At 40.4% G+C, this 14650-nt stretch overlaps 1 protein-coding gene across 1 annotated transcript in view; it reads right to left on the bottom strand.

Moving 5' to 3' along the window:
• Positions 1-3954: 3954 nt before the first annotated feature.
• The window catches only part of LOC132827850 (protein shisa-6-like), a 516347-nt gene continuing 505651 nt past the window's right edge, over positions 3955-14650 (bottom strand). The window contains exons 5-6 of the mRNA XM_060844599.1: positions 7623-7775; positions 3955-4954 (exon numbers count right to left, since the gene is read on the bottom strand). Of these exons, the coding sequence (XP_060700582.1) occupies positions 4368-4954; positions 7623-7775 (740 nt within the window). The 3' untranslated portion in view covers positions 3955-4367. The remainder of the gene's footprint in view (positions 4955-7622; positions 7776-14650) is intronic.

Raw genomic sequence — 14650 nt, 5'->3', positions numbered from 1 at the left:
TTGTTAATATTTAATTTCGAAAAGTCTTTCTCTTCACTTTGTGCTCCCATTTTCAGTAGTGCTCCCTTTGTGTTTGTGCTACTTTATCTCATTGTTAAAGCTTGTTATCACTGATGCTTCAATCACTTAAAAAATATTTATTTTTCTTGCTGTTTTAGTAGAATCAATCTGCCTAGGAAATTTATTGGAATTTGATCTGTCCTACACAATGGCTTTCCATCAGCCACAGTGCACTTCGAAGGAAGTCTGCATTTTTTTTTCAGAAGTAACAGCAATATAAAACCAAACTGCACAAAGCATCCTGCTGTCCCAGTCCTGTGACCTCCTAGTCTCAGTATGATTTTTGTCAAAGGTGGTTGTGAACTAGAAGATGGTGATAAACCTTTTGGTTTAGCCTATGTCTTATGATTAAGAGAAACCTGTCTGGAGACTTAGGTCTAAATCACCTCATTGACATGAGTGAAGGATGGGAATGATCTTTAGGATATGGGAATAAACCATGTGCAAAATGAGGCTGAGAGAAGTGCAGGAGACTGATTTACAGAGAGAAAAGTACCCAGGAGTGCAATGACAATGACTTACTAAAACAGCATTTGTGATGTAATAATGAAGGGATCTGATGCTCAGCTGCTAAATATGGGATGTTCCAATTATCTCAATAAATTGAGTTGGAGAAAAAGCATTTTCAAAATAGTTGTCATGCGAGGGCAGCAATAACATTGAAAGGGGTGGGTGTTTTTCACATTGGGGACAGTTTGAGCTCTTACTAATTGTCAAAGGTTGGCTGCTTGTGGACTGAGGCAGTTAATTGATGCCAGGCTTTTCACTCGTTATTCCAAGCTGAGGCAGCTTCACTGTTGGAATGACAACAAGGATGTAATTTACTTACATATTCCAAAACCACTGCTAGCACAAGTTAGCTCAGAACACGATTGATGATGGAAACAGAAGTCAGCTAATTAGCAAAGCAATTATTCAATTTTAAATCACCTACTGTGTTGACTACTCCTTTATTTGAGAATTATTCAAACAATTATGCTGTCTCCATTTTGCATGCCTGATTTGACCCAATTTATACTTCAGAATGCAATTTCTTATGAGCATCTGCCTACAATCCTTTCCTGGCAGATTCCAGTTTGATGTCCTCATAAACAACCCAAAACACTTTTTTTAACATTCCTTTTAAGACTTGCAACATCACTTTAATATTGTCAAATAGATTATAACACCATCTTCTAAACAGTAAGTTGTACTACTATTGTGCTTTAATCAATAAAATGTATATCAGATGGAAAGCATCACTTTTATTTAGGTGGTGTCACTATTATTTACATTTAATGTACAAAGTATAACAGAGGTGTACTCTGTCCTTTCAAAACTACCTTTCTAACCTTCTCCAATTTTCACCCAATGCTACCTCAGACATTGCAATTCTTATCAATGCCATTCTCTCCATGGCAGGGAATGAATTGATTGAGATTAGTCCTTGCTTTCCTAAGTGATTGAAAAAAAATCTGTAGTGGACAACAAGGCACTAGTTTTGGCTGAAAATTGGCCATGAGATACTATCTAACCACTGTCTTTTTCTGTGGACTCCTTTTATGTTTGTTCATCTATTTCACTGCAATGACACAACAAAGAACTGGATGGGTGTTCTGATGTTATAAGCAATTAGCTACTCACATTGACAGCCACAAGACTATTGTGACCCACAAGAATTAAGATGTCAGAAACACTGCCGCTTCATCTGCTAAGCAGCATCAACTGAAGAGGAAAATATCTCTGGTGAATTAACCATTTTACAAAAACAAAACTGCCTATCTTAAAACACTATCCTAATCATTTACCTGAATTACACTCTTTTTAAGTTAGAAAGCCTGGATCATTGATATTAGTTCTGCTTATATACTGAATGGTAACTCTATATTGAATGATAGGCAGTTAACGTTTTTAATGGCTTTTCCTTTGCCTGTTAGTCTTTCAAGTTATATCGATCCATTGTTGTATATAATATTCTCTGCTAACTTGCTGAATGTGTGGTAAATGTCAGTTTATTTAACAGTGGAAACTGGGATTTGAACCACTGTTTTCAAACTTGACAGTTCAAAATATCACTATAAAATCTACTTGACTATCTTCCTGCTTTGTGCCTTGAATAAAAGCTAGCCTTCTTTTAGGTCTTACATCAAAGCAAATTTCAATTCTTTGTCCTCATTTGGTTGCAAGACTCTCAAACACAATCTCTTACATGTTTTTGGCTAAAATATAGTGTTGCTGATAACTTTACGACTTGACATATATCTCCATGTGAACATGACTGGAGAAGGCTCACTGCCTATCAAGTTTGGAAATTGGATGATGAAAACAACATTTTGCTTCAAATAAAAATTACCTCAACTGCAGTTTTACCTGCAGTACTTCCACTGCTTTGGAACTGGCTAATGAGGATAAAACCTACATTTAATGCAGTTCATGATCACTTCATGGCCAATTTTGCACATAAACCTACAAGTATATTTCAAGGCAGCTGATATGGTACAGATGACCACATCAATGCTGCATCACAGAAACACTTCTACTTGTCACCACAGGTCATTGGGGAGGCAAAAAGACTTATAAAATGTTCACCACTCTACAATAAATGCCTCACCAGGCTAACATTGGTCCAGTATTTATATATAGCTTCAAACATGTGTACCACAATTTTCACAAACTTTAACTTTACAACTCCTCAGATTCCACCATCCTCCGAGTAGTAGGAGTCTGAATCTTTAACATGCTATTCTGTGAGAATAGCAATTTTCAGACCTACTCTCAAAACATCCAGTGCACCGTTTTTAGGACATGCCAAGTTTCATTGTCACATTGTGCTTGCAGCCAAATTTTCATAGCAAGCTTCACTGCATATGCAAAGCCTAGTGCCTAACTAAGCAGAAACATTAGAAGCATCATTGGCGTAAAAGGAAAACAAAGATGAACAAAATGTAAAACAGCAAGGGGTATTTGCTTCAAAATTAAAGGCCACCAAAAAAGCATGAATGTTTTCAAAAGTGCCAAACATGGAAAAGCAATTAATATTTCCAAGAAAATTGGACTGTCTGGAAAAAAAAGAAGGCAAATGACATGGTGACATAAAAATATGAGAAGCAAGGTTGAAACAGAGAAATGAAACACAAAAGAAGATGAGAATAAAGGGCACATGTGGCATAAAAAGTGAATGGCAAGTCTGCTTCTATTACTTTCTATGGGAAATACTGATTTGTCTGAATGACTGACAGTTCTTGGCTATAAACTATTGATGACTAAGAAATGATGATTTTTCATTTATTTCATATCATATTGTCATTGAATTTAGCCTGTTGACCTGATTGATGATTTCAGTATTGGGACGGTTGGCAGTCCATAATCCAGCACAAACTTGATAATTAATTTTTAACAAAAGATAAGTTCACTTTGGCCTCTGGGATTAAAAACAATCATTTGCACAGTCACATGCTCATGGTGTAAGCTCAATATTTTGTCTCTATGCAATGTCCTCCAGGATTCTTTCACTCAGCAAAGAAAAATATGGAGTCTTTCATTCTGTTGAGAACAACATCTCACAACTCATGACCATAGTTAGAAAATGGCTGAGCTATGCCCAGTAACGTGCAGTTTGTTCTCGCTAAGGTGAAACTATCCAAGGCATCTTACCTCCCTATGCCTTGAAGTCAAAGGAACCATCTCATCTTTTGAAGGGGCGAAAGAAACACATGGAGGGAAAGCCAGCTGTGTCCCATACCAGTGTATGGAAACGGTCACCCATGAGTTGGTTGACTTATACTGTACATGCTTAGAAGACGAAAATTTTTTTCACATATTTAGGATGATGTGGTACAACCTTCCTTTTTTAAAAAAAGAATTGAGCAAACACACCAATTCTGACTATTCAGAAAACTAACCTGGTATCTCCTAACCAAAATAGCTTTAATCTCCAATAGTAGCATTAACATTTGGTTAGAAATTCAACCACTGACCTTGTATCTCCATCAGCCCTTTAACTTGACTACCATACCACATGGCTTCCTTTGATAGAAACTGTCAGGTGACCTGAATGGTATAATACCATCTGTTGTGCTAATGTACCAACTAAAATGAAAACCTTGAATAAAACAAGGAACTGATGTTACAGGTCTCTGGAAAGACTGAAGCCTCATATTGGATGCCACTTTGTTTAGATAAAACAAATGCATTTGCTTGAATAACATGTCAGGAATTAGGGCGTGAGTAATTAGTGTGGTCTGATAGTGCCATTGTCCTCTGGCTCACTGACAAATATTCCAGACTCTTGTTATTATGGAATCGGTGATGTGTTTTTTTTATTAAGATCAAACAGTTACTTCTGTTTTGCTGGCTGTATGGTAATTACGGTGATGTCCTGGGATATAGTGGAGCTGTTCCACTGTGTTGTGCCGACGTGAAGCAAAGGCATGTCGCTTAGCAGCAGTGTGGTTTGTTTGATTTGTATTTAAGGTATTATAAGAAGAGTTTGAGGCACTGGGATGCGAGTGCATTTTTGTCATCTTATAGCGATCTAAGACGGGCGTGGATACAAAGACATCTGTGTGGGACTGGGACAAGGCCCTGGACATGGCCTTTTCACGGAACCCCGAGCGTTTGAGGGACATAACTTTATCGGGAGAGAGCAGAGGGTCCTGGGACTGAAGACGTTCAGCTGATAGCAGTTGTTCATCAGATAGGATGCGCTCGTAAGTCATGACACATTCTTGAGGCACATCTCTCTCTGGAGACAGGACTCTGTCTTGTGACATTGCTCGCATTGGTCGTCTAGGCCTCTCCCTGGTGTTACTGTGCTCCTGGTTCATTTTCATAATGTGGAGAGGCAGGGTTCCTCTCGCTGCCAAGTCTGGAAGGTGTCGCCTTTTCATGTAATATTCATCAATCTCCTTTTCACCTGCAGGAATGATGCAAAAAAAAACTTTTAGAATGGCTTTGTCATCTACTCAGTATTTTACATTCCTGAAAGATTATAATTATTACTGTCAGGGCTGCTCGTTCTTCGGTTTTGTCCAATTTTTAAAATCTTTTCCCTTAGATTTCTACATTGCAAATAAAATGCCAGTTGTGAGAAGTGGGGATCTGTTCTTTTCAATTTTTGTGCAGTTCTATGGTATTGAGGTATTAATTAATCCAATCAGTAGCAGAAAGGCACCTATAAAATCCTCTGCCATTGTATCACTTTGAATGTCCCCCCACCCCATGAACTTCCTTTCCCCAACTTTACATTCATTGAAATTTCAGCAGCCCTGATAACAGTTTCTGTTAGGACAATGAAGCCATAATAGATTTGAGACTGCCTTTAATAACATACATATGATTTTTATATCCCCAGTGTACACAGGAATTATTTATATTTTCATTTATAAACAGAATTGTACATCTGATGCTCATGCAAAGTAATGTGTAATGTTGAATGTATTTGATTGTGAAATGCATGAACTGCCATTCGTACAGAAAAATGCTGACAGTAATGTCTCCCACGAGGACAGGTATCAATGAAAATACATAGCAGAAGCAGACAGGCATCAGTAGAGTAACTGCAACTCTCATGGTACCCTTTGCTCAGTTGTGCAATATGAAACTTGATCTGCCTTTCTTTTTCCCCAGCAAAGTAGTGTTACAATCCCCAGGGTGATTGGTGCCATGTTCTATGGTTAAACCACACTTGTATTGCAGCATTCACTCAGACTTGTATCTCAAGTGTCTGTTCATCTCCTCTGAGCAATGGACCTGAATGAGTCACGGTTCATGTACAGCTGCAGTAACATGCTACTTGGAACTCCATCTGGCAGTCAATTTAGCAATTTTAAAATGTTCCAGTAAGCCCAGAATTCCGTAAAAGTTTTGAGAGTTTCTAGGAGTGGGAAGAGATGGCCAGAACTAAGTTAGCCTTTTGCGTGTGTTATCAGGAGTTCCTAGTGGCTACTAGTTAGGTTCTACCCTATTAGGCTCATTAGGCCTTGCTAACTTCTTCGTCTCCAGTACAAAATGCTGCATATTTGTTTTCTTCCTTCCATTTTCAGTTCTCTACATTTTCACATTAAAACGAATATTTACTATTGAGGTACAAGTTTGATTCAAGCAATGTTTTCAAAAAAGAATGTGCTTGATCACTGCCTTTCTTTTTTATATTCCCTTTTCTTATCTCTCAATATCTTACATTTTGTGTGATTTCTCCATGTTATTAATTTCAGCTCAATATAGTTTTACCTCTTCTGTTCCAAATTGCAATCATTGGGTCTTTTCAGTAATTCCCCATCCCTTATTTTATTCTATTCCCTTCCCTTTTTGCTTTCTCTGTCTGTTTTTCTCATATTATTCTATTTCTTAATTTATAATTTCCTTTGTTCTGTCTTCAGTTACTTCAGTTTTGTTCTGTTATATTTCTCTTTGCACTGATTCTTTTCCATTTTGAGACAGATCACTGTTTTGAATAATGTGAAGGGAATGGTCCAACAGGTTTCTTTTCATTAGTTCACAGGATGCAGGCATCTCTTGCTAGCCAGCATTTATTGCCCATCCCTAATTGCCCAGGGGGCAGTTAAGAGTCAACCAAATTGCTGTGGGTCTGGAGTAACATGTAGGCCAGACCAGATAAGGTCAGCAGTTACCTTCTATAAAGGATATTAGTGAACCAGATGGGTTTTCCAACAATCAACAATGATTTCATGGTCATCAATAGACTATGAATTCCAAATTTCTTTTTAAAAACATTTAATTCAAATTTCCCTATGTGCCATGGGTGGGATTTGAACCCAGGTCTTCAGGACTGTGCGGACTGTGGCTGAGTTCTGGATTAAAAGTTTAATAACAATACCACAAGGCCATTGCCTCTCTTGCAGATTTTGAATTTCACTTACATAATCTAAGTTCTTACTGCTGAAATGTAAGACTTCTGGACTTGCAATAAAACCCTTTACCAGACAAAGCAACTTAATGAAAAAGTGGCTTTGTGATTTCTTGGAAATCTTGCTGCTTGAATGGGCTGTGTTTGTATTGCAGGGGGGTGGGAGAAGGTTTTTTTAATGGGGGACAGGGGAGGGGGAGATGGGGTTTGTGTGAAATGCAGTGGAGAATGACACTCCAGTAGCAAAAAAGAGTAGTATTTTGAACATTAGGCTTTCCCAAATACTCTGTCACGTTTTGGACAAACTGAAGGAAAAGCCTGCTTATAACCTCCAGGTGGGTGATGTACATAAAAATATGGGACCAATGTCGCTTGTCACCTCAGAAAGCATATTTAGCTGATGTCCCAAATCTCATTTGCCTTCCGACATGTCAAAGCAGCAGTCAACAACAGCATTGCAAAAGGATTGATGCTATAAGATGAGGTAAAAGTACAGTTAATATCCCTTATCCATGGAATATTCTATTGACACTATGAGATTGGCCATCAATGAATGATGGTGCACCATGAAGTTGAACAGTTGACACACTTGCTTGTGCAGCAGCTGGGGAACTTCAAGACTGAAGCAGTTGGAAAATAACAGCCATTAATTACCAGATTTGTTTTCCTAGGTATGATGCAAAATAATGTTAATGGAAGATCATGGAACACCTACTTAACCGCTTTAGTGAAGAATACTTGCTTATGTCAGATTTAACTGCAGATTCATAAGATGGCGGAAGGTGTGAGAGACTCTGGTAGGATCTTGAGAAAGACAGATCATATGGTTCAGTTGCAGAAGTAAGAATACTGTTCATCCGAGGCTTTTCTATGGGGAAGAAGGTAGGAGAAGAGATAAAAAAAAGGAAGAATCATGTGAGAACAAGTAAGTTGTCCAACAAATTTTCAGTTAATTTTCTGTCTCTTCTACTACACCCTTAAAGAACCTGACCAATGTTGAAGTGAGAGTTCCATTATACCTTTCTATGCAGGCATCAGACCCAATATATCCTCGATCTCCACACATCTCAGTGAGGGGTCATTGTAACCAGTGCTGGGAACCCTGGCTGCTTTTCTCTCCTTGGTGATGGGGAAGGTGGTGGAAGAGGCCAATGATGATTGAGACTTTCATTGTCATGAGATAACTAAGCATAGACTGGGGAATGAATAGCTCAGGAGCACACTATGTGGACTTAACACATTTGGACTTGACCAACAAGTTAGCAAGGAGTTTCAAAATGCTACTTCATTTATAGATTGAACAGCAAATCAAATTCTATCTTAAAATATGCAGTGTTGCAGTCACCAAATTCAAAACTCTCAACAGCTTCTGTGAATGAGGTAGTGGAAAGTGCAACATTGAGGTACATCCCTCAAATAGCGGAGGCTGTGATGCTGTTAGTGCAGGGGGCAAATGGACACAATAGTTTATCTCTTGACCTTACATTAAAAGTCACCATAGATTTATCAGACCACAAGATTGCTTTCTCATTGGACAGAGACGACTGTGATGGTTTAACTTGAGGGTCACCAAGCAAGACTAGGGGTTGAAAAGGAGAGTCCTTCAAGGTAACCTCAGCCAGTGCAAGAATTAAACCATGCTGTTGGCATCACTCTGCATCGCAAACCAGCCATTTAGCCAACTGAGATGACTGATGTCCAGTCCTTTCATTAGATGAAAACTGCAAGCATATTTTCACAGATGCGTCATGGACTCTAATGTAAATGTTACTACAAATGACAGCATTATTCATTACAGATTTATGTAGCTGATCAGACTAGCCAAATGGTGTATGTTCACCACAGCTATATGAGTTGGGGAGAAATTAACTAGAATTGTATGCACAAGATTGACAGCTCCAATTCACTTCACTCATTACAACTTATACAGTTACAGAAGCACTGGGGTTAACTAAGAAATACAAATCTCTTTTTTGAAAAGCATGCTATTTACTGATGCCAAGAGTGAAGCATTTAGAGACATTTTTGTATCAGGTTTCAGTTTTCCATCTGCCTAAAATGGGGTGCAGTTTCAGATCCAAAACAAACCCATCATTCTGGAAGTTCCCCAGAGTGTACACGTCTCCCAAAAAAATCTGAGTCATTTAGTCAAAACACAGAAACTGGTAAATGATATTGGTAGATCAGCCAAACAGGAGCTAATGTCAAGAAGAGAATCCTGCATTTAAGGTTTAACTTGACACTGCCTCAAAGAGCTGAGCATGTTGTAAGTTAACGGGAAAATACCAGTTATTGATATTTGTTCAAGAAAAAGGAAACTTCAATGACTACAAATACACAACCTGTAGAAGGATGAGAAAAAAAGCCTAATCTTTCCTTTTTAGCTGCAACTGGAAATGTGTGAGCTAGAAATTCAAATGGAAAAATTGCATGTAGTCATATATTTATGTACATAATTATGACTGTAATTACCCAGTGCAAATAATCATTAACATTACAAAATATACATATTTGAATATTTAGCATTATTAATTGAATATTGTCCTAGCAAACTCTTACTCCTGTGTGGCAAATGAAAATGCCTTCACAACATATTAGCTGAGTTTACAAATATCAGACCAAACTATGAAGAATCAGATAGTTAAAGATATATCTATATCTCTACACATTGTTGAGGACAATAATAAGCTTGTAAGACACAGCTGGATACAATGAGGTGTTAAGGGTTGTTTGTATAATCCACTCAGTGTAGTGCCTGTTGGTGGGATCACTAAATGATTGTGTTATCAATACATGTGCAAGGTAGCCAAACAGTACAATAGCATTACCCAATTTTTATTAACAAATGTGTTCTGTGATTGTAGGAAGTTCATTTTTGCTTAGGCTCGTGCACAAAAGAGCAAGTTGATCATCATGAACTCTGCAAATGAAGTAGGTTTTATCAATTGCATGTAATATTATAAAACTGCTATCTAAGTGCAATGCTATCGTCAGTAAATGTATTTAAAGCCTTGCTGTTTAAATTGCACAGGGGTCAATGTCAGGAATTAGTAACTCATTTGTTGCAACCAGAGATTTACTTGCAATTTACAATCTGTAACATTTTACCATCTGAAGATGGCTAATAGTGATACATGGTTCTACCCTATCCAAAAGGATATTAAGTAATACTTGATATTGAGGATGAATGACATTCTATCCAAATCACAAACAGTACTTCTTGTGAAGTTTCCTATTAATAAGGATTAAATGGACAATATAGTAATGTATTGTTGTGTCCTCCATAATAAATTGTACATACCCTCAACTAAAATCTTTTGTCCCTGATGAAGGGCTTTTGCCCGAAACATTGATTTTCCTGCTCCTCAGATGCTGCTTGACATGCTGTGCCTTTCCAGCATCACACTCTGGACTCTAATCTCCAGCATCTGCAGTACTCACTTTCACCTAAAATCTTTTATTATTAATCAGTGCACAATAGTGTGAGTCTGATTCTTACAATTTTTGGATAATTGCAGATTGTGTTAAGTTTATTTGGAGGGATTTCAGCTGTATGGCCAAGAGAGTTTTCTTGCTGTGAGTGATAAAACACACTTCATTAACTAGCCACCCAATCCCCATGACACCCATCATGTCCGGTTCCAGCCCTATCTTACTTCGCATTATTCTCAGAACAACGCACTACTCAGTGGATATCTGCTGAAAGACTAGCATCCCTTACATTTGCGCCATCTCCAGAAGGCCTCTGGTCACCTGGACCAACCTTGGCATTCTGAAGATGTTTGACAAGGGAATGTGGTACTGTGCCCTCCCTCAGAGACCCAGAGTTCCTAGTGGAAGGGGTGGTGTAAAGGAGAGGTGTCTTACTCCTAGAGGGCCAGCAGAAGAGGCCAAGCCATCAGACCATGGCAGCTGGGTCTGAGATCACTACTCAGGTCAATGCCATCTCCACAGTATAGAGGAACAGCTAGCAGTGCCTTAAGAAGGGCACTAGGGTTGGGGAATGGGTCTGGGTGGGTTACTCTTCAGAGGGTCGGTATGGGCTTGTTGGGGCAGCATGGTGGCTCAGTGGTTAGCACTGCTGCCTTACAGCGCTAGGCACCTGGGTTTGATTCCAGCCTCGGGTGACTGTCAGTGTGGAGTTTGCATATTCTTCCCGTGTCTGTGTGGGTTTCCTCCAGGTGCTTCGGTTTCCTTCCGGAGTCCAAAGATGTACAGGTTAGGTGAATTGCCCATAGTGTTCAGGGATATACAGGTTGGGTACATTAATCAGGGGTAAATATAAGGTAGTGGGCTACCCTTCGGACGTTTGGTGTGAACTTGTTGGACCGAAGGACCTGTTCACACACTGTAGGGATTCTAGAAAAGGTTAAAGGCTTCCCCAGCTGTGCTAGGGGAAGTGCCACACTCTTGTCTATGCCATCTCACAATCGTTCTATCTCTGCTACTGCATCTACCTCCCAACAAGGTTCACGTGCTACCATCCCACAGCTGGCTGCAACATCTGCTCTCACCTGTGCTTACTACAGCCCCTCAAACCTCACATCTGTCACTCCGCACGCCTTGTCACCTGACCCAGCACGAACAATGATGCAACCTATTTTCATCTCTACACCAGTGATGCTACCAGCTCTCCTCACCTAGTGGGTACCAGCCTCCATGACTCAGTAGGCCTCAAACATTCAGATCTGCTTTCTGATAACCTATAACTCCCAGAGGCTCCCACTCTCCAGGTCCCCATCCAACCCATTGACATTAGCCGTAACCTGCCCATCTTTCAACCCCTAATATTGTACACCCTCACCTCCTTGAAGTGAGGGTGCTCCTGAACATGGAGAAAGTGAGGACTGCAGATGCTGGAGATCAGAGCTGATAAAAGTGTTGCTGGAAAAGCGCAGCAGGTCAGGCAGCATCCAAGGAGCAGGAGAATCGACGTTTCGGGCATAAGCCCTTCTTCAGCCCTGCTCTTGAACATGGACCATCCCCGCCCCTCCAACCTGCATGACTCCCTTTCCATCCATGCTTTACTGTATTCACCCCTTGCAGATCCTGTTCTGCTCCCTTCACAGTTAGCATCTCTGCTTCCCCCAAGACTGCAGCTCCACTCCTAAAGAATAACTTGCCAGGTTTCATTCCTGCAGCAGTGGCTTCCTTATCCCCTCCTTATCACTTTTTTCCCTTCAACCTCTGTGGACAGACCCAATGGATTGACCTCGGTCTACACCCTGACCAGACAGCCCAAGATGAGAGATGCCTAGACCCCCGATTGTTAGTTGTCCATCTTTCTGACCAAATTATTCCTAGGCCCCCCAGACTGGCTGCAGTGGAGCCACAGGACTGACTCTCACGACTACAGAGGCATGGGCCCTCTGGCTAAGAACATCCTGACTGGATGCCTGGCTATGGACTATCCCCTAGACTGGTCTGGGAGGCTTATCTTGACTTACTGTGTCAGGACCCCCTGACACATGGCTGCCTTCAATGACTTGGGTGAAGACTACTCCTGAGAGACTTCGAGAAATAGAGTCATACATCACGGAAACAGACCCTTCAGTCCAACTCATCCACGCCAATCAGACGTCCCAATCTGACTTAGTCTCATTTGCCAGCATTTGGTCCATATCTCTCTAAACTCTTCCTATTCATATACCCATCCAGATGCCTTTTAATGGTGTAATTGTACTCGCCTTCACCACCTCCTCTGGCAGCTCATTCCATGTACACACCACCCTCTGTGTGAAAAAGTTACCCCTCAGATCCTTTTTAAATCTTTCCCCTCTCATCTTAAACCTATGCCCTCTTGGATTGGACTCCCATAGCCTGGGGGAAAGACCTTGGCTTATCATCCATTCCATGCTCCTCATCATCTTATAAACCACTATACGGTCATCCCTCAGCCTCTGATGCTTCAGGAAAAAACAGCCCCAGCCTATTCAGCCTCTTCCTGTAACTCAAACCCTTCAAGCCTGACACCATCCTTGTTAATCTTTTCTGAACCGTCTCAAGTTTAACAACATCCTTCCTATATGTGTTTGCTGCACATGCTTGTGTCTGCCACATAAGTTGCTAGCATTTAGAGCAGCTGTGAGATTGGCATAACACTGCCACACAGCAGTGTGCACTACACTGGGGACTGCTGACCAACAAGGCATGCTGTCCGGTTCTTTGACTGCGCTAATTGGCACATCATGGCATAGACACTGTGAGCATGTGGGTATGTGCTAAGTGAGCAAGCATGAAGACAGCAAGCGAGCTTCCCTGGGATACAGCCAAGTCTCGTCCATGTGATGGCTCCCTGTTCATATGGCAAAAGTGAGGATTGCAGGTGCTGGAAACCAGAGTTTAGATCAGAGCGGCGCTGGAAAAGCACAACAGGTCAGGCAGCATCTGAGGAGCAGGAAAATCGATGTTTCAGGCAGAAGCCCTAAAGTGTCCCTGGTGCAACCTTTCAGTGTGACTTGCTGATCAATCCAGCAATACAAGTCTGCGGTTCCTGTGCAGCCTGCAAGTTTATTGAGAGTGTCATGTTGATTGTGAGGGGTTGGCAAATGCTAGACACCAACATCTGAGAACAAGGGCTACGTACAGTTTGTGCCCATAGACCATGTCTTGAGATTCCGTTTGTCCTGAACAACATTGGAAGCCCTTCGAGACAATTGGTGAGTTGATGTCGGCGGGCACTTGCACTGAATTCCATACGAGTTTTTCTGACATCGAACTTACTTGACACGTTTGTTAAGGTGGGAAGCTGAATGTGAATCAGGTGAGTTCGGCCATTAATAAGGTACTAACAAGCTTTAATTCTCCTTAATTGGCAACTTATTGCTGCCTAACGAGAAACCAACCTTGCCACTTACGAAAAGCATAAAAGATGGAGTGAGATACTCTTGACACTAGACTTCCCATTTGATCCTGTCACAATTCTCCCCCACGTACGAAGTTAAAAATCACACAACACCTGGTTATAGTCCAACTGGTTTATTTGGATGTTATTCAGAACACAATACGATTCTGCCCACGGTGTTGTTATGTTTTTATTTATTTACTCATGGAATGTGGCCATGTCAGTCTGGTCAGCATTTATTGCTCATCTCAATTTGCCTTTGAGAAGATGGTGACAATCTTCCTTCTTGAACTGCTGCAATCTATTTGCTGTAAGTAGACCCACAGTGCATTAGGAGGAATTCCAGGGTTTTAACCCAACAAGGATGAAGGAACTGCAATATATTTCCACAGTGACTGTATTCATGTCTTGTAATTGGTTATAATGAATCTGGTTTGACCCTCTTGTCTGAGGAACAACTGGGCAATCTTTTTGGAAGGAGATTGTGAACTCTACACCGGTGGTTTCCGGCCTTTTCGGTATAAGGCATTCTTCAATGAGATTAAAAAATTCCATGTCACACTTGCATTTTTTTTATTTGAACTGATTTCTCATTTTTACTTGCTGTTTTTATGGTTAATATCTTAATTCAACTAGTTTGCAACATAGTGCATACACGAAAATGAAGAAGGATCAATAGCATTAACGTTTCAAATCCACTGGAAAAAATACATTGGTATCGACTGAGCATTTTCAAATCTGTACAGCTCAAGTATTTTTAACTCTTTGTGGCCCTATTTCTTTAAGCAGAAACGATGTTTGTTTTACATTGATTTTTATTAGCCCTTTACACAAAATTGAATGGCACACTTGAACAATTCCACAGCATGCTGGTTGAAAATACTCTTCTGCGTAACTGT

This window comes from Hemiscyllium ocellatum, chromosome 25 (genome assembly GCF_020745735.1).
Source record: "Hemiscyllium ocellatum isolate sHemOce1 chromosome 25, sHemOce1.pat.X.cur, whole genome shotgun sequence".
NCBI lineage: Eukaryota > Metazoa > Chordata > Chondrichthyes > Orectolobiformes > Hemiscylliidae > Hemiscyllium > Hemiscyllium ocellatum.
This window is presented reverse-complemented; position numbering and strand designations above follow the sequence as displayed.